Genomic DNA, 25,364 nt, shown 5'->3' on the forward strand with positions numbered 1-25,364 from the left:
AGGCACCTGCATCTATGTTTTGCATAAAAATGTTCCATAATAAAGTATTGCTAAGATTGTTCCTTTCCAATTAAGAGAGAAGTTATCAAATACTGCCTGGGCCTGGGCTTGAGGCTACACATTTGCTTCTGAGCTTTTGAGGATGTGATTGGTGCTTCGAACTGGAAGATATTTAGTGACTGGTTCAATACTGTAATGATTAATACAATAGCATAAAAAGCAAGTCAACAGCCTTTTGATTCTGTCTATGTTAATGACTTTTTAAGCACACATTGAAAATTTGATATATTAAATATTTTTCTAGTTCTAAACACAGTTGTATCTAGTGATCACGTAATTCAATCAATTATCTACTTACATATGTATACACTTTAACTTTGGGCATATGTTTATCTCTTAAGTTCCAGATGTCGTGCAGAATATGCAGTGCATGGCAACTAGCTGGCAGTCAGTTTTAGTGAAATGGGATCCACCCAAAAAGGCAAATGGAATAATAACGCAGTATATGATAACAGTTGAAAGGAATTCTACAAAAGTCTCTCCCCAAGATCACATGTACACTTTCATAAAGCTTCTTGCCAATACCTCATATGTCTTTAAAGTAAGAGCTTCAACCTCAGCTGGTGAAGGTGATGAAAGCACATGCCATGTCAGCACACTACCTGAAACAGGTAACTAACATGAAACAGGTAACTAACATGAAACCTTTAACTATTTGGGGATTGTGTCAATACCACCTGCAATCTTTATAGCATACTTATCTAAACATACAAAGCACATATTAAAAAATACAACACAGGCTTTTTATCCCACATGTTGCTTGAGTACCAGCTGTGTACTACATTGACCCTTCTCCAAAACATTGGGAGATTGAAGGGAGGAAAAAAAGAGAGATGATCCTCTTTACTGTATTTCCACAAATATAAAACCCCCACCTAGTGAATTATGCTTTATTGTGATTTAAAAGAAGAAATAAACATGTAAACCTTTCATGTATATATTTTTAGTCTTACTTGTTTTTATGGAATTCTAGATGTTTTCCTGAACTATATGGTTGCAGTATCAGACTCATTTTCATCTATTTTCTCCCCTTTATACCAGCCTTTATCTTTCATGTTATTTGAATAAAATATCCGGGTCGTTAAGCTTTAGTCCACAAGACGAAATTCTCACCTTCCCTAGCAGTGCTCTGTCCTGTATCATAATATCCTTCATCCTATTTTCTTCCATATTCTACCTGCTTATATAAATTAAAACCTATTTCTTTCCTGATAACACCACTTCACTGTAGATATTGGCAATAATTGTTAACTTCTGGAACATCCAGACCCTTTATCTTGGAAACGTCTTTCAAGCCGTCTTGAGGCTGTAAACCTAGAACATCAAGACATAGTCTGCCTTCTCTCTGATTTCAGCATCTAACTCTGCATCCTTTCCTTCTCATTCTTCCAGTGCAACATTTTTTTCAGACTACAGTGTTTCCCTTTCCAGGATGGAATAGTTACATTTCAACAACACCATCTCTTTGCTCCTTAGATCTCATACCATGTCATTGTGACTTATCCTCCAGGAAGCTTCCTCACTCTGAGAAGGCCCCATTATTTGTTTTTTCCAAGATGCTGACTGGTAAATATTTCTAGGAAAAAATAGAAATGATTCTACTTTGTTTGTCTATAAATTCATCGTCCTTAATTGTCCCAGCTGCTCCAAAATTTTCTATGTATCCCTTGTTTATTCTTCATAGGAAATATGTTCGTAGGAATACTCTCTATTCCATATGAAAATTGTTCTCTTTCTGAACCTAGTCTGTTCCCCCATCATCCATATTTATTGTTATTTTACTAATAATATCAAATATATTGATAGGCCCTCCTTCCATCAAAATTTATCCATGCCTTTATTTATGCCCTCCAGATATCTTCTCTTAGGAAGTCCTTGCCTTCCTCTTTCAGGGATCTAGCTGTTCATTTTCATTTTAATCTTATGTCTTCTCTAGGATATTACCCCATCAATTTATTCTAATATCTCCTGCATTTATCCTCTTTCTCTTTTTCTTGCACATTCACCCAAATTGTTGAAAAATGCCAACTGAAGACCTAGTTGGAGTATCAACTCCAAATATATATGAAATGGAATTTGTGTTACATGAAATCACTGTCTTTTTCTTAGTTTTCTATGCCTGTTCTTGACAATCCATTGGACCCCAAGCCTCATAGTTTTATACAATTCCTTACTCCATCTCTTCTACATACAATCAGGTCTTATCAATTCAATTTCCATCACGGCTCTGCAATTTGCCCCTTCTCCACCTTGACCACCACCATTGTATATTAGAGGGACCTTGTTGCTTCCTGTAATAACATCTTAACTAGCCTTATCACCCACACTACTTTAGCCTACCCATAAGTCTCATCTTTCCTCCTACTCACTTAATTGAATTGGTTCTAACATACAATTAGACCATTTATACATTGGCAGGTGAAGTGTAATATCTGAACAATAAAGTTTAGACGTGTCAAGTTGGGTACCTGAAGCACAGAAGTAATAATGAAAGGCACCATGTGTAGGAGATGGGTTAAAATACTCCAAATATTTTGCTCATTCTCATTGTCTAGAAAATATCCCAGAATCCATCGCTAATTAGAATTTGGCTTCTCTCTAGCTTTTTATTCTTATATCCTTTTATTGTATCTTCTCATATAGCTGATGTCTCCAGCCAAACTTCATTTATTTAGCATGCTATTTCACTATTTCAGTATTTTAACTCAGAAAACATTTATTAAACATCTAGTATGAACTAATAATTGACTAGATTCTCTTCTTTAAACATACCCAACCATTTTTCATCATCAGATTGCTTTGCTTCCTTTAACTGTATTATTATTTTCCCTTTCTATGACACATAAAATTTTATTCATTTTTAAAAGCCCAGCTTAAATGTGCCTTCTTTATTAAAGCCTTTAATGGCATTTCTGGACTTCATCCCAGACTTGCTGACTCATAGCCTCAATGAGTGAAGCTTAAGAATCCATGCACTTAAGAATCTCTCTAGGTAATTCCGATATTCTGTATGTATTGGAGAGTACTGGAGTAGATTACCAGGAACTTTTGAGGACAGGCAAACAGTGTCAGAAAGGTCCATCAAGGGGTGACAGGTCTTTTCCCAGTGAGTGGCCAGCACATCATTGCTATGTGGAGTCTGTGGGAAGAAAAAATGTCAAAACCCAGGTAGGTGGTCTGCATCAGGGTGGTCTAGCACCAGGTATAATTGTCTTGATCATTGGGCAGGAGCTGAGTCTTTGAGAACTGGCAAATAAAATACAGGACAACATATCTGAAATAAATGAGAGATTCAGGAACAAGGCAGGAGATACTAGGTTGGTGCAAAAGTAACTGCAGTTTTTGCCATTAAAAGTAATATTGAGTATACTGGTACTCAAAGTGACAGCTTAGACACAGGAATGAAGCAGGAATTCAGTTAGTAGAACTGTGATTCGTAATCCAAATCACAATGTGCACCTGATGTAGAGCCACCTAAATTTAAGGTCCAGGTCTTTGTAAAAAAAAAAAAAAAAATATATATATATATATATATATATATATATATTTGGAAATTTGAATTCCGTCTTAACTCAGGATTAAAAGGAAACATATGTAGAGATTGAGGGGATTCAAAATCAAAGAATTAAGCAGTTATTAAACATATTGTACTATGAACTATGTACTTTCCTACTACTGAGTACCATTGCTTCTCAAAGCTTGAATTCTGCATCAGAATGTGCAGCACTGTGGCATGGTTCTAGACTTATGGAGTCAGAATTTGGGAATTAGGACTCAGATCTTCATTTAAACAAGACATGTGAATAATACAATGCTGAATTTGGGAACCACTCATTTCCACTGCAAACTCTTTGCTTGTAGGAACCATGTCTTATTTGTCTTTATTTACTTACAGTTCTAACAGAATGCCTTGGACATTGTAGGCATTCAAATGTTTGTAGAAGAAAGAAATGAATTGTTTTCTTCTAAAATTCATTATTTTTCATAGAGGTTTTTACTCCATTACAATATATTATTTCCACATTCCCATCAGGCAAAATTATAAATATTTTCTCCCATGTAAATATAAAAATTCTTTAAGGAGAATCATTTATATAAAGCATGAGTATTAATTGCTGCTTCAAAAATATTTTGATTTTTATCTTTAAAATTGTTTTGCATCTAGTAGGTAATTATATTTATGATTACAATATTTATTAGGTAATTGATTTTTTATGGATTCACATGAATTGTTTGTTGATAAGAGGTTAGTAAGAACTGGGAATTTATTGTTCAGATTGGAAACAATTTTACAGCGTGTTGCATACTTCTAATTTATGTGATCTAAGATTAGTCACAGTGTATAGCCAGCTCTGAGTCACTGACTCCGTACTTATTTTTGACATAAAGTGAAATCAAGTTTGGCTCACTCTCTCACTGCCTAGTGTCTGACCTTCCAGGGATTATTGGGTATTTTTTAAATGTAAACTTGGTCAAATCTGGATGCAGCTAAACATGTATCGTGAGGATTGAATTTATGAGGAGATTAGTGTTTGGTGTCTAAGCTGGTTCCCTTGTCACAGTCAGATATGTTGGAACAGGGCAGTAAAGATGAAGGCCCCCAAGCTTGGTTCTACATTTTTAACAGCATTTTATGCCCAAATATATCATATAAACCAATACAAATAATACAGCAAGTCCATGTGCATGCAGTATTTAATTTTTAGAACCTTGAATTGATTCAAAATGCACTTATTCATTTTACTATCAAAACTTAGCATAACGTGGATGGAACTGGAGGACATTATGTTAAGTGAAATAAGCCAGGCACAGAAAGACAAACTTCACGTGTTCTCACTCATTTGTGGCAGCCAAAAACTAAAACAATGGAACTCATGGAGATAGAGTGTAGAATGATGGTTTCCAGAGCCTGGAAAAGGTAGGAGGGGCAGGGGGGTAGGAAGAGCGGGGATGGTTAAGGATACAAAAACATAGGTAGAATGAATAAGGTCTAGTATTTGATAGCACAACAGGGTGACTAGTCAATAATTTCTTTTACATTTAAAAGTAGCTAAAATAGTATAATTGGAATTTTTGTAACACAGGAAATGATAAATGCTTGAGGTGATGGATACCTCATTTACCCTGATGTGATTATTATACATTGCATTCCTGTATCAAAATATCTTGTGTACCCTGTAAATACATATACCTACTATGTACCCATAAAAACTTAAGATTTAAAATTTAAAACCAGTTAAAACAAAGCTAATAAATGTTGGGATTTAATATTTGGTTTTAAAAACTTGGTCTTTTGTGGAAGATAATTTTATAATTTGGGTTTATCCAGAGCTCTTCCAAGCTCCATAATTTAGAATCAAAAGAGAAAAATAAGGTACTTCCCTCAGATGCAAAAACTTAATTTAGGGAAAGTAAAATGTGTATTTCTGGTTTTTAGGGGTGTTCTTTTCTGCAGTGATTTCTTTATTAGCTTTTTGTCCAGTGGAAGATATCAGGCATATGCAGTGATCCACTGGAAATCCACTGAGCTTGTAAATATATTAATGCTACAGTATGATTGACTTGGCATGTATTCAATTTAATTATCATCATCATCATCATCATCATTTTAGAGACAATATCGCACTGTGTCACCGAGGCTGGAGTGCAGTGGCTTTATCTCAGCTCACTGTAGCCTTAACCTCCTGGGCTCAAGTGATCCTTCTACCTCAGCCTCCTGAGTAGCTAGGACTACAGGTTTGCACCACCATGACCAGCTTATTTTTTGTTTGTTTGTTTGTTTGAGACAGGGTCTCATTCTCTTGCCCAGGCTGGAGTGAAGTGGCGCTATCTTGACTCACTGCAGCCTCCACCTCTCAGGTTCAAGCAATTCTCGTGCCTCAGGACTCCCAAGTAGCTGAGATCATAGGTGTGCACCACCACACCTGGCTAATTTTTGTATTTTTAGTAGAGACAGGGTTTCACCATATGGGCCAGTCTGGGTATCGAACTCCTGACTTCATGTGATCTACCTGCCTCGGCCTCCCAAAATGCTGGGATTACAGGCGTGAGCCACCGCTCCCAGCCTGCCCAGCTAATTTTTTATTTATTTTTGTAGAGATAGTCTCACTATGTTGCCCAGGCTGGTCTCAAACTCCTGGTTCAAGCAATCCTTCTGCTTCAGCCTCCCAAAGTGTTGGGATTACAGGCATGAGCCACACACCCAATCTAGCTTATTTGTTAAATACATTATTTATATATTTTATAAGAATTTATAAAATTCTTATATACCATTTAATAGATTGAATGTGGGCAGTAAAAGTGCTGCCCTTCTATGGCTACAAATTAGTGCACTAAATCAAAAGTTCACTTTTCCTTTGTATCCTACTTACATAGCTTTCCTCATCCATCTCCTGAATTAAGATTTGAAATAAAGGATGCAGGAAAGTTGCATGATTCTGATTGCTCTCAAGCAAGTGAATAAAAACATTCAACTTACCGGTGGGTAACCACTAGAAGCACAAAAGACATTATAGTCGCCTATCATAAATCAGAGGGAAATAACTATTAGTATATCTAATTGAAATTCAGGTGTTTTATACAGTATCTTTTATATAGACTTAATTATTAAATATAATATTTTTCTTCAGTGTGAACATCAGGTGAGGAATCTCTTTTTACACTTCTTGTAGTGCAGTGGACAGTTGACCAATATATACTTATTTACTGCTTGCTATGTTCAGGTTCTAGGTGTGGGGTTCAAGACCCAAGTTTGAGTGCCAGGTGGCATTGGGGATCTTTGCCCTGCACATCCAAATAACTCCATTATTATAATAAAAACATATTTAATATGTATAAAACAAACACAAACCTACATAATATGTTGGTCAATTTTGTGGCTTGAAGATTTTTTTTTTTGAGACAGAGTCTTGCTCTGTTGTCCAGGCTGGAGTGCAGTGGCACAATCTCAGCTCACTGCAACTTCCGCCTCCTGGGTTCAAGCGATTCTCATGCCTCAGCCTCCTGAGTAGCTGGGACTACAGGCCTGTGCCACCACACCCAGCTAATTTTTCGTATTTTTGGTAGACATGGGGTTTTGCCATGTTGGCTAAGATGGTTTCGAACTCCTGACCTCAGGTGATCTGCTCACCTCAGCCTCCCAAAGTGCTGGGATTACAGGCATGAGCCACCATGCCTGGCCTTGAAGATTTAATTAAATAAATATTCAGGAGAAAAATATTTTATTGAAACTTTTTTGAAGAGTGAAATGTGAATTGGATGTTGCTTATTGATAGTTTCAAAATTGCTTTCTATGGGAAGTTAAGAACCAGTAACCTAATTGGAAAAGGATGATATGGCACATATTTGTCTTGAACCTTGAATTTCGTAGACAAGTACACTAATGTTTACTTAGATCATCTGATATAGATCAATAAAAGTCAGGTTTTCTAAATGTTCTTTTTGGTTTATCAGTATGCTATGAGAAAATGGCAATTGTACATATCAAAGAACATTCCTCTTTTATTGGAAATATCTTGGATGGTTAGGTTGAGATCAGAGGAGATTATGGGTTGACTAAAGCACTCATGGTAAGCTGCCCTCTGATACCCTCACTATTCATGAAAATAGTGAGAATAGTAGTTAGAGGAGAATAAATAGGAATTTCAAGATACAGCAAGAGAAAACACATAGTGGAGAAAGGAATGCAGTACAAGGGGTCAGGCTGAGACCAAAGCTTGACTACAGAGGAGGGTATTTTATTAGAAGGAGTGTAAGCAGGAAGGTTGAATAACTGAAGTGGACCCCTACTTACTCTGCTCTTAGTTTGATGTGACTGTCCCAGAAGTTTGAATCTGTTATAATAGAAAATCAGGAACTTGTGCTAAATTTAGAGAAGGAAACAACATAAGTAATTCTAAAAACAGTGATTGTTTTTGGCCATTTTCCTGAACACTGCAGAAATCTCTTTAGATGGAGGATTTGTTCATTACATATTTACTGAGCCTCCTAAGTAATACAGAATAAAATCTCCAGTCATTTCAATGGCCCATAAAGCCCTTCTTCTCAATCCAGTTATCTGTCACTTCCCTTATCTTGAAATTTATCCTCAAATGCTACCTCTTCAAAAAGGATTTCTGACTAATTTGCCATTGAACATCCTTCCTCCCAGCTAGAATTTTCCATACTCCTTTCCTGCTTTACTTTTCTCTTTTGGATATATTATATGTACCATTATCTGTGGGTCTGTTCTCACTACAATATATGCTGCATGGGGACAGAGATTTTTCTTGGTTCAAACCTATTTCCAATGTCCAGAAAAGTATCTGGCATACAGTGATAATAAGTATATTATAAATGAATGAATCAATCAATGCACAGGCCAAGAAGAGTGATAGGCATACAGCAAACACCAAGTATGCATATGCTGGGTGTCTTAAGTAGAAACTTGCAGTCACAAAACTATTTTTAAACAATTATGTATTAAAACATATGAGAAAGGCATGTCTTGATGAATGTATTTTCTAACTAAACATTTTAAAGATAGTTGTAGATTCAAATGTAGTTATGAGACATAATACAGAGAAATCCTTCATATCCTTCATCCATTTTCTTCCAGTGGTAACATCTCTCAAGTAGTGACATCTTGCAAAACTGTACACAAATAGTATATCAGATGGAAAACCTTTCCATCAGAATAATCCCTCAAGTTGCCTTTGCATAGACAGACCCAATTCCTGCCCACCATCCTGGCATCTCTCCTCATTCTGACCCCTTGGACACCACTAATCTGTTCTCCATTTTCTATAATTTTTTCATTTTAACAATGTTATATAAGTGGAATTATAAAGTATGTAACCTTTTTTACCCAGAAAAAGACATTCAACCAAGTTTTTTTGTAAAGCAATCTTTCTTTCTGTCTCTCTCTTTCTTCCTTCCTTCCTTCCTCTCTCTCTCTTTCTCCCTCCCTCCCTTCCTTCCTTCCCTTCCCTTCCCTCCCCTTCCCTCCCTCCCTCCCTCCTTTCTTCTTTCTTTCTTTTCTCTTTCTTTCTTTCTTTTTCTTTTCTTTTCTTTTCTCTTTTCTTTTATTTTCTTTTCTTTTTTCTTTTCTTTTTGAAACAGTCTTGCTTTGTCATCCAGTCTGGAGTGCAGTGGTGCGATCTCGACTCACTGCAACCTCTGCCTCCCGGGTTCAAGTCATTCTTCTGCCTCAGCCTCCCGAGTAGCTGGGACTACAGGCGCATGCCACTGCACCCAACTAATTTTTGTGTTTTTAGTAGAGACAAGGTTTCACCATGTTGGCCAGGCTGGTCTTGAACTCCTGAGCTCAGGCAATCTGCCCACCTCAGCCTCCCAAAGTGCTGGGATTACAGACATGAGCCACTGCACCTGGCCTTTTTTTTTTTTTTTTCTTTTTGGTATGGATGTACCACAGTTCCCTTAACCATTCACTGGTTGAAGGACATGTGAGTTGTGTCCATTTTGTGGCTATTAGAAATAAAGCTTCTATAAACACACGTGCACAATTTTTGTAGGAACATAAATTTTCCTATGTCTAGGATATGTACTGAGGAGCACATTGCTGAGTCATATGGTAGTTGCATGTTAAATTTTTTTAAGAAACTGACAAACTGTTTTCCAAAGGAATTATACCCCTTTAAATTCACACCAACAATGTATGAGCCATCCAGGTTCACACACAGGTGTATAATGATGTATCATTCTGGTTTTGTGTTTCCCTGATGGCTAACGTTCAATAGCTAATTGAATATATTTTTTATGTACTTATGTACCATCTGTATATCCTCTTCTATGAAATGGCTGTTCATTACTTTTGCCCATTTCCTCATTGGATTGTTTTGTTTTATTGTTGAGTTTGGGGACATTTTTAATACATTCTAGCTACTTGTTTTTGTTAGATATATGGTTTGCAAATGTTTTTTGCCAGGCTGTAGCTTGTCTTTTCTTTTCTTTTTTTTCTTTTTTTGAGACGGAGTCTCGCTCTGTCGCCCGGGGTGGAGTGCAGTGGCGCAATCTCAGCTCACCGGAACCTCTGCCTCCTGGGTTCAAGCAATTCTCCTGCCCCAGCCTCCCGAGTAGCTGGGACTACAGACGCGTGCCACCATGCCCGGCTAATTTTTTGTATTTTTAGTAGAGACAGAGCTTCGCAGTGTTACCCAGGATGGTCTCAATCTCCTGATTTCGTGATCCACCCACCTCGGCCTCCCAAAGTGCTGGGATTACAGGCGTCAGCCATCGCGCCCGGCCTGTAGTGTGCCTTTTCATCCTGTTAGTAGGGTCTTTTACAAAGCAAAGCTTTTTAATTTTGATGAAGTCCTATTTATCAATTTTTTCTTTTATGGATTGTGTCTATGGATGTCTAATTGCTCTAGCACCACTTGATGAAAGAGCTGTCTCTCCTCCATTGAATTGCTTTTTCTTTTGAAGCTTAGTATGTTGCTTGAAACTATGCTTGTTAATACTGTATACTGAAAACGTACAAAGAATAATGTTCCAATTTAAGTTAGATTTAAGTTAATGATGTTCATTAATAAGGACTCTTCAGCTATAAATATTCCAGAATATCTCTTAGCTTTCTAATCAAAACAACCATCAGTGAATATTACCTTACTTTGGAAGGTATAGATATACATTTGAATTAAATTTAGTTTTTCCAAATAACCCCTAATTTGAGAAATATATTCTATCTTGAAACTAAAATAATTTAATACAACTTTATTTTCTTCCCTCCCCTCCCCTCTCCTGTCCACATTTTGTAAAATCTGGTCCTGAATAAGTCACAATATAAAAATAAATGTACACTTAACTTCCACTTCCTCCAACCACAGGCTACTTTCTGTTCCTCAACCTTGGGAACAAGGTGAAAAACAGTAAGCAATTTGGGCAGGGCGTTGCCAAAACAAGATTCAAGCAGCCACATGTGGACACCTCTTAAAAGAATTTGGGGAAACGAGACCAAAGAAGTCAGGTTTGATTTTTAGTGACAATAACAAACATGAAGTGACTCTTCCCAAGTAAGAGTGCCACTGGGATGTGGCCTGGCCACATGCTTACCTATGCTATACTTCCCAGGAAACCCTGATGCTCTGCTCCGGGAGAGACCTTTATCCTTTGGAGATTCAGTGTCTTGGGAGCTCTTTGATTTTGTCAAAGAGATGAGCAGAGATTCCCTGTGGGTATTTTAAGGCTTGGTGTCAAGGTATTTTTCTGACACTGCTGAGCAAAGTCCATGTATCAAATGATCTGTTTCTAGTTTGTTTAAATTCTTCACATCACTTGTAGACCTAACATTGCAAAGCTTCATTATTTAATCATAATAACACCTACTACCCATACTAACTTATGATTTATTTTCTGTGCCTGGAAATAGTCTCTGTGTTTAACAATAATACCTGGATGCAAAACAATCCACTGTTATATGGCCACAAAATATTAATGATCTTCTGAAGGCCAAGAAAACATTTTAACTATAGTTCTTGCACAGAAATTCACACCCAGAATCCCCAAAATTAAAAAAATTTGGACAACACAAATAATAGTTTAAGACACACATACATACAACACAGATACTCTTACACATAACATCTTTTACGGAAATGTGTTTAGTGAAACTGTTCATTTGTTGACAGCCACAGAAGTCATATTTTGCTAAATAGCTGCTCCAGCTATTTTTTTCTTTGGAAAATGTATCACTATAGGATACCCTGTTTATTGCATAAGATAAAAGAAAAATATGTTGTGATAACCAAAAAGTTTTAAGGGCTTTCAAGTTATGTAAAAATGGACCTATGGACATGGTTAATTGTCCTCAGGATGCAAAATTGGAGCTGAAATATTATATCAAACAATTGCAAAAAGTGTACTGCAGCTATCTCTTGAGGTCAAATCTGGTACCCAGAAATGGAGAAAAGCCTCAAGAAACATTGCTGGTTGGCCCTCTGCCACTTGACTGTATGATCTGATCACATGTAAGTTTCACAAAAGATTCATATTTCTCTGCTAGTTTGACGTTGAGAATTTGCTCATAAACCTCCCTAACTTTATCTTCTTGGTCCTTTGAGAAGCACGTAGTATCCCAACTTGTCAGAGAGGAAATGTGAGCTGGTCCTTCTTTATCCAGGAGAGACCTGAAAAATTAGGTGGTGTGAGTACTGCAGAGTGAGGCTGATTTTCCAAAGCACTAACTTTGTTCTGATTAAGAACAATTTACAATGGTCTCCACTGCTGGTAATGATTATCTTCTTTTACGTTCTGAAAAATCTGCTCTGGCTGGGAAGGTGCTGCTCACTGCCAGGTGGGATGGGCTTCAATAGAGAAGGTAGGGTGTATATCTGAAGCAGAGGTGGCAGGATTACGAAGACTAGGGCAAGGCAGAAGGCACAGTGCCATAGCTTTGGAAAACCATGGCTTAGCAGTGCCACCTCCTCCTCCATGGTTCACTCCAGGGTCACCCACCGGTCATGCCATGCTGTTGAGGGGCAGAGACCTGGAGCAGACACTGATATGACTGCCTGCACAGCCACTGGCTTCTCGGTGGTATTCAAACGCCAAGCCATTTTCCCATACTCTTTGAGTTTGAGGAACTTTTTGGAGATTGCTTGAGATTCTCTGCGTAGAAAATCATGCCATTTGTAAAAAGGGTCAGTTTTATTTCTTCCTTTCTCATCTGTATGCCTTTTGTTTTTTCTGTCTTACTGCACTGACTAGAAATTTAGCTCTATGTTGAATAAGAGCAATGAAAGAGGACACCCTTGCCTTGTTCCTGATCTTGAGAGAAAGCATTCAATTCTTTTACCATTGTTTGTGATGTTAGCTGTAGGTTCCTCTTTATCGAGTTGAGGAAATTACCCTTTACTTGTATTTTTCTGAGAATTTTTATCTTAAATGGGGGTTAAATTTTGTCAAATGCTTTTTTTTTGCATTGATTGATAGTATTCTTGCAATTTTTCATCTTTGCTTGTTAATAAGGTGGATTACGTTGATTGATCTTCTAATATTGAACCAGCCTTGGGATTCTTACACTGCTTGGCCATGATATGCATATTCCTACCCCACTTGGCATTGATGTATGTGTATATATAACTGATTTCTATTTGATGATATTTTGTTAAGGATTTTTGCATCTATATTTATGAAAAATACTGGTCAGTAGTTTGCTTTTTTGCACTGCCTTTATCTAGTTACTGTATAAGAGTAATACTAGCTTTGTGAAATGAATCTCTTCTAATTTCTAAAACAGATTGTGTGGAAATGGTATTCATTGATCTTTAAACAATTGGGAGAATTCTCCAGTGAAACTATCTGAACTTAGAGATGTCTTTTTGGAGAATTTTAAAATTACATTTTTATGCTCTCAGGATGCAAAGTTTGAGCTGAAATGTACTATCAAACAAGTTAGAAAAAGCAACACTTCTAGATAATTCATAGATTGCAAAGGAAATCTTAAGATAATTTTTAAAATACATCAAACTGAATATGCTAAAATATATTGAATTGAAATGAAAATTCAACATATCAAAATTTGTGAGACTCAGTGAAAAGAAAGAAATTTGTAGCACTAAGTGAATATATTAAAAAAGAGAAAATAGACCAATAATCTAAATTCCCTCCACAAAAGAAAGCCTAGAGATAGAAAAGGCAGAGAATCCAAACCATGCAGAAGGCAGAGAATAATAAAAAGCAGAAATCAATGAAATTGAAAACAGAAAAACAGTAGGAAAAATCAATGAAATGAAAAGCTTGTTCTTTGAAAAAATAAATAAAATTGACAAATCTCTAGCAAGCCTGACAAAGAAAAAAAGAGAAAATTCAAGAATGAAACAAGTGCAGACACTGCAGACATAAAAAAAAAAATAAGAGAATACTACAAACAGCTCTCACAGTTAAATTTTATATATGAGATGAAATGTACTGATTCTTCAGGAAACACACCTACTACACTATACTCCCTAATATGAAATAGGTAATTTGAATATTTTGAACAGTTGAATAAAATTAATACTGTAAGTATTAAAGACATTAACTGTATAATGGTTTCTTTGTTTGGGCTGCTATAATACCAGAAACTGGATGACCGATAAACAACAAAACTTTATTTCTTACAGTCTGGAAGCTGGAAAGTCCAACATCAGGGCACCAGCAGATTCAGTGCTTGGTGAGGGCCCATTTTCGTGTTCATAGAAGGTTCCTTCTTGTTGTGTCCTCATATGGTGAAAGGGATGAGGCAGCACTCTGCCGCCTAATCCCACTCGTGATTACTGCCCTAATCCCACTCGTGAGGGCAGAGCCCTCATGAGCTAATCACCTCCCAAAGGCCTTATATCCTAATGTCATCACACTGCTGTTTAGGTTTCAACATATGAATTCTGGGGTGATGCAAATATTCAGACCAAAGCAGTTTTCTTTTATACCACTCTAGTAGAGAAAGGGAGGAGTACGTCTGTTATTGCCAGGTAGGGGTAGAAATCCGGGTTTCCAACTTGGGCTTTGTTATACCCAAGGAGAGGATTTCTCCTTGCTCCTGGGTTAGCTTGGGATTTTTGGCTCCCTACTAAGTCTCCACTGGGATCACCCTGGTTGGGAGGAGTAGTGATACCTTTTCACTGATGTCCACACGTTTTCCATTGACATTATGGTGGAAGGGTCTTATTACTACTGGAGAGGGTGAAAATCTTGGCTCCCTATTTTGCCGTCTCTGACATCACTGTATGATGGTTTGGTGCCTCATTACTGCTTAGAGAGAGAAGAAGACTAGGCTCTGTATTCAACATTTGTCAGTATGGGAAAGAATGAGATCATAGTTTCTTTCTGTGCTTTTTTTTTTTGAGTAGACTAGCAGTTATTGTCTGAAAATTTTCTGTCTTGCTAGACTGCACTGTTTTTTTTGTGTGCGTGTGCTTTTTAAATTTTTAGCTAGAGAGAGCAGATTTTTTTTTCTTTTATTTATTTATTTATTTTTATTATTATACTTTAAGTTTTAGGGTACATGTGCACATTGTGCAGGTTAGTTACATATGTATACATGTGCCATGCTGGTGCGCTGCACCCACTATCTCGTCATCTAGCATTAAGAGCAGATTTTTATTGGGGCTTTTTTTGGTCAGTTGGTTGGTATTTCCAGATTGCTGGCTTCTAGGATATATGAGACAAAAAGAAAACCCAAGGAATTCACCACTATGTTATTACTTGAGTGCTGCACTCTCTAGCTGGTCTACCTTCCTAACTCCACCTTTCAGCTTCCTTTCATTTATTGTGAATTTAATGATTTTTAAGTACATAGTGGGAGGAGTGGAAAGAATACATCTACTTCATCTTCCTTGAAGCAGAAGTTCATCCATGGGTATATTTTGAATATCAAGCAGGATACTTTTTATCCATCTATTCAAGATCAAGTTATTAAACACATATTAAGTGCTGTGGTAGAAAGTATTGGGATGACTATAATGAAATGAATATATTTCTTGTGCTATTAAAGTTTAGAATTATATAATTTTAGATCTTCATTGAATCTCATAGATAACTTCATTTAGTCATTTCATTTTGCAGACATAGGAAATGAAGCACACAACTGAAGTGTTTGTTGAGTTTTCTACAATTAATTATTTGCAAAACTATTACTAGTCCAGAATTCTTTCTACTATATTGTCTCCCCTACCTTAGAAATTCAATACATCATTGTGTTCATTGGAATTACAGGAGTTTTCTTCCATTATTTCACAATGTCTAAGTACAGACATTATGAAGTAGGGAAATTTACTTTCATTATAAAACTTTCTTCATTAACATGTATAGATACATTTATAATGTGAGTATATACATACTTTTGTCCAAAGTGGATTTAAAATTCAAAAAAAACTAAATTTCTATGATCAAATCCATGCTTAGTCTATAAAACTAAAAATATTGTGAGTTAACGTAATAAGATCTGTAAAATACTGAGGCCATTATGGGAAATGTTTAAAGTTCCTACATTCATATCACATTTTTTATCTTGGATCAGTTCCAAAAGTGTAATGTTTGCTATTTTGAAATTATCTTAGGTATCAAATTCCAACTTATAAATTTAAAAGTTCTTTAAATGTAATTCCTTTTATAAAAAGTGAATTTGGGTTACTCTGCATAATTCTCCTTGACCCCACTGATGCTTTAATATCTCTCATTAAGTGGACTCCAGGCAGCCACTCTTTGCTTTATCCAAGCTCCAGCTAAGGCCAGCTGTTCTTTGAGCAGTGTTTTTATTAACTTATTTAGGAACTGGTGCATATCTTATTACCCTATTTTCCATTCCTGTCCTATGCAGCTGTAGTTGATACTTTTCATAACAGCCTTTACATATCAACCTCCTCCCCTATTTTTTTTCTTATTCTCTTTTACTTCCCTTTTTAAGTAAATTAAGCATGTGTGTGCATGCAAAAGCCCTCTTCTTTCTTTCTGGTAACCATATGACGTGAAAGCTTCAGGAATGTGCCTGTTGTTTGTCTGAGATTATAAACGTCATGGAAAAACTTTTACAAATGATGTAAACATTCAGAAATGTAGAATACATGAATTTTAATAATAGCAAAATTTCTTCAATGTTGCATTTAAGAAATTAATTTAGACCTAATTTAAAATCAATGCAATGTAAATACGAAGAAAAGGATTTGAACAGATAGAAGACTGTACAAAATACTACTAACCTCAGCTTACTGAATTTCAAATATTACAAGTTTCATGGCATATGAAAATACAAGTTTGAGGAGGGAGCTATTTTATAAATGTAAGACATGCATAAGTTGCAGCCACTGTGAGATTAAACACATTCAAAATTCAGATAAGGTAAAAGTAGCATTTTTTAGTATATTAATAAGTTATCATTGCAATTAGAATTTTCACTACCTACTCACTACAACCTTGAATAAATCACCCATTGCTTCTATGCCTAGATAACTTTTTATGCAGAATTACTATTTTAAAAGCAACTTATATTAGAAATATAATAAATATTATTCCATATGAATTGCAATAATGAAATTTATACTTATTAAAAGATACATTAAAAATTAATAGCCCAGGCCAGGCATGGCGGCTCATGCCTGTAATCCCAGCACTTTGGGAGGCCGAGGCAGGTGGATCACTTGAAGTCAGGAGTTCGAGATCAGCCCGGCCAGCATGGCAAAACCCCGTCTCTACTAAAAATACAAAAGTTAGCTGGGCATGGTGGCAGGTGCCTGTAGTCCCAGCTACTTGGGAGGCTGAGGCAGGAGAATTGCTTGAACGCAGGAGGCAGAGGTTGCAGTGAGCCAAGATTGCACCACTGCACTCCAGCCTGGGGGACAGAGCGAGACTCCATCTCAAAAAAAAAAAAAAAAAAAAAAATTAATAGCCAAATAGGTTCATTACTAATTAAAATAACGCTACTTTTGTGTTTTCATTTTTATTTTTTTGAGACAGGCTCTCACTCTGTCACACAGGCTGGATATGCAGTGGCACCATCACAGCTCACTGCAGCTTTAACCTTTTGGGCTCAAGCGATCATCCTGCCTCAGTCTCCCGAGTAGCTGGGACTACAGGCACATGCCACCACACCTGGCTAATTTTTAAAATTTTTATTGAGACAAGATCTTACTATGTTGCCTAGGCTGGTCTCAAACCACTGAACTCAATCAATCCTCCTGCCTTGGCCTCACAAAGTGCTGTGATTACAGGCATGAGACACTGTGACTGGCCTACTTTAATATTTTTTAAAAATCAAGATCACATTTTGTAATTTTTAAACACACTACATTAATGATATTTGTTGTGCATGAGAGGTCTAGCATTTTTAAACTTTGGACTTGAAATTTAAAGCAAAATTTGTATTTAGGTTGTTATCAAAGAAATGGTTAACTGTGTAAAACACGTTAAAAGTTGTGTGTGCACCTTAAAAGCTAAATAGGATGCTATACTCAGAAGCACTATTAGGAACTTTGACTGCAGATTAAACAGATACCAAACAATAGTTGAAAGTAGTTGGTGACATACTTGGGCTAATCATTGCTAAGGCTTCCTTTCTAATATGGATGTATGAGAAATATAGTAAAGCCCATGATTGTTTTTCTATTAAAAATCTACATTTACAAAATATTATCTAGAAAGTATGAGTGTCTAGTACTTTTAATTTCTATATACATGCATAACCTGTGACTTGTTTTGAGTATTATTTGTACATTTTTATGGGAAAGCTTTTTTCATGCTTTTAATATTTTCTACTTATGGGAAATGTATATGCAGTGACATGTACAGAACTTGTGTACAATTCAATGAGTTTTGACAAGGGCATACACCCATGGAACCACCATTCAACCACCATATAGAGCATTTCCATCCCCCATAGAAAGTTCCCTTTTACACCCATTCTTGAAGGCAACTGCTGCCCTGATTTCAATCAACATAGATTAGTTTCACTTGTTCTTAAGCTGTCTGTGTTCTCTTATGCTAGGTGGCCTGTTTCAACATAACTGTTGCTACAGTTTTTTTAATTTGTTCTGTTAGTGTTGAGTCATTTTCCATCACATGAATATACTATTATTAGTGTGTCTGTTTTCTTTTGATGGACATATGGATTGTTTCTATTAGGAATGAAACTGCTGTAGATGTTTTTGTGCAAACCTTTTTTCTGTAATTACAGGGTCATAGAGTAGGTATATATTTAATTGTTCAAGAAACTGATGGTTTTCTAAAGTAGTTGTACTGTATGAAATACATACCCAACAGCACCAAATGAGAGTTCTAATTACATTTCATTCTCAGCAGAATTTGGTGTTATAATATTAGCCCTGCGAGGTGACATAAAAAGTATATATTTTATTGTAACTTTAATTCACATTTTTCTGATGATTCATTATGTTGGATACTTTCATATGATTATTGGCCATTCATATACAGGCAGTCTTTGCTTTACGTAGTAGTATAGGACTAAAAAATGATTATAGAAACTGAATTTGTGCAAAGTAATCCTAATAATCAATGTAGAAAATTATGATTGTTCTGTGACCTTCAAAAATTTTGTTACAATATTCAAAACTTCAAGTGTCAATTATAAATGTATGTGAAAACAAAAAAATATTTAGTATACTAATTTAAAACATTAGAAACATAGAGTTTTTTTGTATAAAAACTTACCAAGAATTTTTTTTCTCATTGTTCAGCTTATGTTACAGAGAGGGCCTCTTTTCTATGTTTCAGTTAATTGTTATACACTTTCGAAGTTTAGATCAGTTTTCAATATTTTATCCTTTGCACTTTCAATATTGTCAAATATCAGCAAGAGTTCTCTTGGTGTGAAATTTTTGTTTTGCTGTTTTTTACTTCCTTCAAGACATCATCCTTCATTGAATTCATCAGAACCACTTGCTTTAATTTCTGTCCATGTTTGTCTTCAGTAAGTTGTCTTGGCTGCATACGTAAAGTTTCTTGAACAGCAGTGTTAACATTCCCATGGTCAGCTGTTTGTTCTGAAACTCCGTTTATGTTATATTCAAATTTCATTTCCAGCACTCTCACTTTTGTTGCTCTGCTACCATCTTTGTTAGCCCATATGTGTCACACGAGTTCATTGCTGTGAGACAAGGAGGCAACATAACTACACAATTTTCTCCCTGTGCATAAACTGAAGAACAAATGCACAATGACCAATCAATGACAGATTTTGAACAAAGTGATGTCACTGATTATAATGTGCATCTGTTATTTATGTAATGATTTTATGGATGAAAGAGCTAGAAGCAAAGTTTTCATATTATAAAATTTTTCATACCCAATATATGATAGTAACAAATTCAAACTCTGTTTTGAGAAGACAGGTGTTACTTAACTAAACCATAGTAACAAAAATTCAAGCATATTGGAATGTGCAAAGGACTGACTTATCTCCTTTAGGGAAGTTTCTGTTCAAGTCATTACTGCATTTTTCTCCTGAATTGTCTGTCTTTTTAGTACTGAGTTATAGGAGTTCTTTATATATTTTGGATACAATTCTTTTTTTTTTTTTTTTACTTTTTTAAAAATTTGTGTTCTCATTGTTCAATTCCCACCTATGAGTGTGAATATGCGGTGTTTGGTTTTTTGTTCTTGCGATAGTTTACTGAGAATGATGATTTCCAATTTCATCCATGTCCCTACAAAGGACGTGAACTCATCATTTTTTATGGCTGCATAGTATTCCATGTTGTATATGTGCCCATTTTCTTAATCCAGTCTATCATTGTTGGACATTTGGGTTGGGGACTGTTGTGGGGTAGGGGGAGGGGGGAGGGGTAGCATTGGGAGATATACCTAATGCTAGATGACGAGTTAGTGGGTGCAGCACACCAGCATGGCACATGTATACATATGTAACTAACCTGCACATTGTGCACATGTACCCTAAAACTTACAGTATAATAATAATAAATTAAAAACAAAACAAAACAAAACAAAAAGAACAAAACAAAAAAAATTTGATTTTTTTTTTTTAAATTTAAGTTCTGGGATACATGCGCAGAACATGCAGGTTTCTTACATAGGTATATGCATGCCATGGTGGTTTGCTGCCCCCATCAAACCGTCATCTATATTAGGTACTCCTCCTAATGCTATCCATCCCCTAGCCCCCCACCCCCTGACAGGCCCCAGTGTGTGATATTCCCCTCCTTGTATCCATGTGTTCTTATTGTTCAGCTCCCACTTATGAGAACACACGATATTTGGTTTTCTGTTCCTGTGTTAGTTTGCTGAGAATGATGGTTTCCAGCTTCATCCATGTCCCTGCAAAGGACATGAACTCATTCTTTTTTATGGCTGCGTAGTATTCCATGGTGTATATGTGCCACATTTTCTTTATCCAGTCTATCATTGATGTGCATTTGGGTTGGTTCCAAGTCTTTGCTATTGTGAATAGTGCTGCACTAAACATACATGTGCATGTGTCTTTATAGTAGAGTGATTTATAATCCTTTGGGTATATACCCAGTAATGGGATTGCTGGGTCAAATGGTATTTCTAGTTCTATATCCTTGAGGAATCACCACACTGTCTTCCACAATGGTTGAACTAATTTACACTCCTACGAACAGTATAAAAGTGTTCCTGTTTCTCCACATCCTCTCCAGCATCTGTTGTTTCCTGACTTTTTAATAATTGCCATGCTAACTGGCTTGAGATGGTATCTCATTGTAGTTTGATTTGCATTTCTGTAATGACCAGTGATGATGAGCTTTCTTTCATATTTTTGTTGTCTCCATAAATGTCTTCTTTTGATAAATGTCTGTTCATATCCTTTGCCCACATTTTGATGGGGTTGTTTATTTTTTTTCTTGTAAATTTGTTTAAGTTCCTTATAGATTCTGGGTGCTAGCTTTTTGTCAGGTGGATAGATTGCAAAAATTTTCTCCCATTCTATAGGTTGCCTGTTCACTCTGATGATACTTTCTTTTGCTGTGCAGAAGCTCTTTAGTTTAATTGTATCCCATTTATCAATTTTGGCTTCTGTTGCCATTGCTTTTGGTGTTTTAGTCATGAAGTCTTTGCCCATGCCTATGTCCTGAATGGTATTGTGTAAGGTTTTCTTCTAGGGTTTTTATGGTTTTAGGTTTTACATTTAAGTCTTTAATCCATCTTGAGTTAATTTTTGTATAAGGTGTAAGGAAGGGGTCCAGTTTCAGTTTTCTGCATATGGCTAGCCAGTTTTCCCAACACCATTTATTAAATAGGGAATCATTTCCCCATTGCTTGTTTCTGTCATTTTTGTCAAAGATCAGATGGTTTTAGATGTGTGGCTTTATTTCTGAGGCCTCTGTTCTGTTCCATTGGTCTATATATCTGTTTGGTACCACTACCATGCTGTTTTGGTTACTGTAGCCTTGTAATATAGTTTGAAGCCAGGTACCATGATGCCTCCAGCTTTGTTCTTTTTGCTAAGGATTGTCTTTGCTATGTGCTCTTTTTTGGTTCCATATGAAATTTAAAGTGGTTTTTTTCTAATTCTGTGAAGAAAGTCAATGGTAGCTTCATGGGGGATAGCACTGAATCTATCAATTATGGAGTCTCACTCTGTCACCCAGGCTGGGGTGCAATGGCATGATCTTGGCTCACTGCCACCTCTGCCTCCCGGGTTCAAGTGATTCTCCTGCCTCAGCCTCCTGAGTAGCTGGGATTACAGGCATGTGCCACCTGGCTAATTTTTATATTTTTAGTAGAGACAGGGTTTCACCCTGTTGGTCAGGCTGGTCTCGAACTCCTGACCTCATGATCTACCAGCCTTGGACTCCCAAAGTACCTGGATTACAGGTGTGAGCCACCACACCCAGCCTACAATTCTTTATTAGAGATATGTATAACAAATATTATGTTCTAGTCAATAGCTTGACTTTCTGTTTTCTTAATGGCACCTGTGTATAATCAGACGAGTTTAATTTTGATGAAATCTAAATTAGCAACTTTTAATCTCATGTCAGTACATTTTGTGTCCTAATTAAAGATTGTGAAAATAATATCCTGGGTTTTATTCTAGAAATGTTATAGTTTTCACTTATACATTTATATTTTTGATTCATCTTGAATTTTGGGTGTGTAGTATGAGAAGTGATTCAAAGTTTTTTTTAATACATTTATCAAAACATTTAATAACTATTTTAAAGATACTTTTATTTATAATAAATAAACATAGGTCATAATAAATTGATATAGGTCAATCACTTGACCCTATGTGCTTGAATTTATTTCTGGAATATATTTTATTCCATTGATTTATTTATCTGTTATTGTAATAAAACCACACTGTGTTGATAACTGTAGCTTTATTATAAGTCTTGAAATCAGTTTGTGTAAGTTCTACAAATGTGTTCTTTTTTCAAAATTCTTTTGGCTATTTTTGGTCTTTGCATGTCCATATAAACTTTTAAATTATAATGATCTTATTAATTTTTACAAAAATGCCCATGGCATTTTCATTGGGATTGCATCAGATCTATATACATGCATGTATACATCTATACATGGGGAGAATTGACATCTCAGCAATGAGTTACTAATGAATATGTTATTATTTCTCCATTTTTAAAATTATTTATTTCAGTAATGTTTTGTGGTTTTAAGTAAATGGATTTTGCGTATCTTTTGTTAAAATTATTTGCATGTATTTAATTTTTTAATGTTATTCTAAATAGAATTGATTTTAGTCATTAGTTTGATGCAAAATACAGAAACACAATCAATTTTTATATTGACATTGTATCCTATGACATTGTTAAATTTACTTCTTAGTTCTGGAATGTTAAAAAATTTTAAATAATATTCTATATTAAAATTATTGTGTCTTCTAAAATTAAAAGTATTTTTCTCTCTTTCTTTCTTTCTTAACTCCATGACTTTATTGTTTGTTTGTTTTGCCTTATAGCACTGGCTTGACTCTCCAGTACAGTGTTAAACAGAGGTGATAAAAGCCAATATCCTTGTGTTGTTCCCAATTTCAGGGAGAAGGATTAGTTTTTCATCATTTTATATGATATTGGCTGTAGACTTTCTGTAGATACCCCTTATTAAATTGAGGAAGATTCTTTCATTTATAGTTTGCTATGAGTATTTATTGTGAATGGATGTTAAATTTTGCCACTTGATTCTGAATTTAAGGCAATAATTTGCTTTTTCTCTTTTATTCTCTTGCTGTGATAAGTTACATGGTTTATTTTTGAATGTTAAATTAAATTTACATTCCTGGGATAAAACACACTTGATCAGATGTGTTATTCTACTATATATTGCTGGATTTGATTTAGTAATATTTGGCTTAAGATTGTTGTATTTTTGTTCAGGATAGGTATTGGTCTATAATTTTCTTTTATTATAACATTTTTTCTCAGATATTTACATCAAAGTTATATACTACCCTAATATCAGTAGTTGGGGAATGTTCTTTCCTCCTTTATTTTCACAGTTATTATTTCATCCTAAACTATTTGATAGAATTCACTAGTGAAACCATCTGAACCTGGAGTTTTCTATTGTGGCAGATTTTGTATTACTTTGACTTCTTTAATAAATATAGAACTACTCATACTTTCTTTTTAAAAAATTTTACTTTAGGGCCGGGCACGGTGGCTCACGCCTGTAATCCCAGCTCTTTGGGAGGCCAAGGCAGGTGGATCACAAGGTCAGTAGATCGAGACCTTCCTGGCTAACACAGTGAAACCCCGTCTCTACTAAAAATACAAAAAATTAGCCGGGTGTGGTGGCGGGCGCCTGTAGTCCCAGCTACTCGGGAGGCTGAGGCAGGAGAATGGCGTGAACCCGGGAGGCGGAGCTTGCAGTGAGCCGAGATCATGCCACTGTACTCCAGCCTGGGCCACAGAGTGAGACTCCGTCTTAAAAAAAAAAAAAAATTATTTTAAGTTCTGGGATACATGTACAGAATGTGCAGGTTTGTTACACAGGTATACATGTGCCATGGTGGTTTGCTGTACCTATTAACCCATCATAATTTCTATATCATTTTATATGTTATGTTTCCAAGAAAGTTGACCATTTTATTTAAAATGTTGAAAATATTGGCTCAAGGTTTTTTGTGATCTGCAGTGATATTCCTGGTTTTATTCATGATGTGAATTGTGTTTACTTTCTTTTTATACATCTTAATAAGTGTTTATGAAATTTATAAATTTTTCCAAATAACCAACTTTTATATTAATTAATGTTCTCTATTGTTTTTGTGCTTTCCATTACATCGATTTCTGATCATTATGATTTTCTTGCTTCTAAATATTTTGCCATAAGGTTCTATGTATTAGTTCCATGTGGTTAATAGTGTTTTGCAAAATGTCTGTATCATTATCACTTTTCCGACTAATCGTTCTAACAGTTATTGAGAAGGAAATGATAAAATATTTAACTACGATTGTGGGTTTTTTTCTTTCAGTTCTGTCCAGGTTTGCTTCATGTAGTTTCAGTTAAAAAAAAAGTTTTTACCAAAAACATGCGTATTGTGATTGTTATATTTTCCTAATTAAATGATCCTTTGATCATTATAAACTATCCCTTTTATCTTTGGGGACACTTCTTGTATTAAGGCTTTTTTGTCTGTTATTAATATAACACATGTTCTTTTATTCGTGGTTTGCATCATATATCTTTTTCTATTCTTACTTGTGAATTATTTGTATTGTATTTAAACTGTGGCTGGTGGACAACAAAGTACGTCTCTTGTGAACAACGTATAATCAGGTCTTTAATCTTGTCTGACAACCTCTGACTTTTAAATGGAGTATTTACTTCATTTAGATTTAAACTTAGTATTAATTTACTTGACTTTGGAT

The 25,364-nt window shown here is 35.6% G+C and overlaps 1 protein-coding gene across 1 annotated transcript in view; it reads left to right on the plus strand.

The window, feature by feature from the left end:
- PTPRQ (protein tyrosine phosphatase receptor type Q) overlaps positions 1-25,364 on the plus strand; it is a 242,407-nt gene that overhangs the window by 105,312 nt on the left and 111,731 nt on the right. The window contains exon 25 of the mRNA XM_003811662.4: positions 402-671. Within this exon, the coding sequence (XP_003811710.3) occupies positions 402-671 (270 nt within the window). The remainder of the gene's footprint in view (positions 1-401; positions 672-25,364) is intronic.

The sequence above is a fragment of the Pan paniscus genome, chromosome 10 (assembly GCF_029289425.2).
Source record: "Pan paniscus chromosome 10, NHGRI_mPanPan1-v2.0_pri, whole genome shotgun sequence".
Classification (NCBI taxonomy): Eukaryota; Metazoa; Chordata; class Mammalia; order Primates; family Hominidae; genus Pan; species Pan paniscus.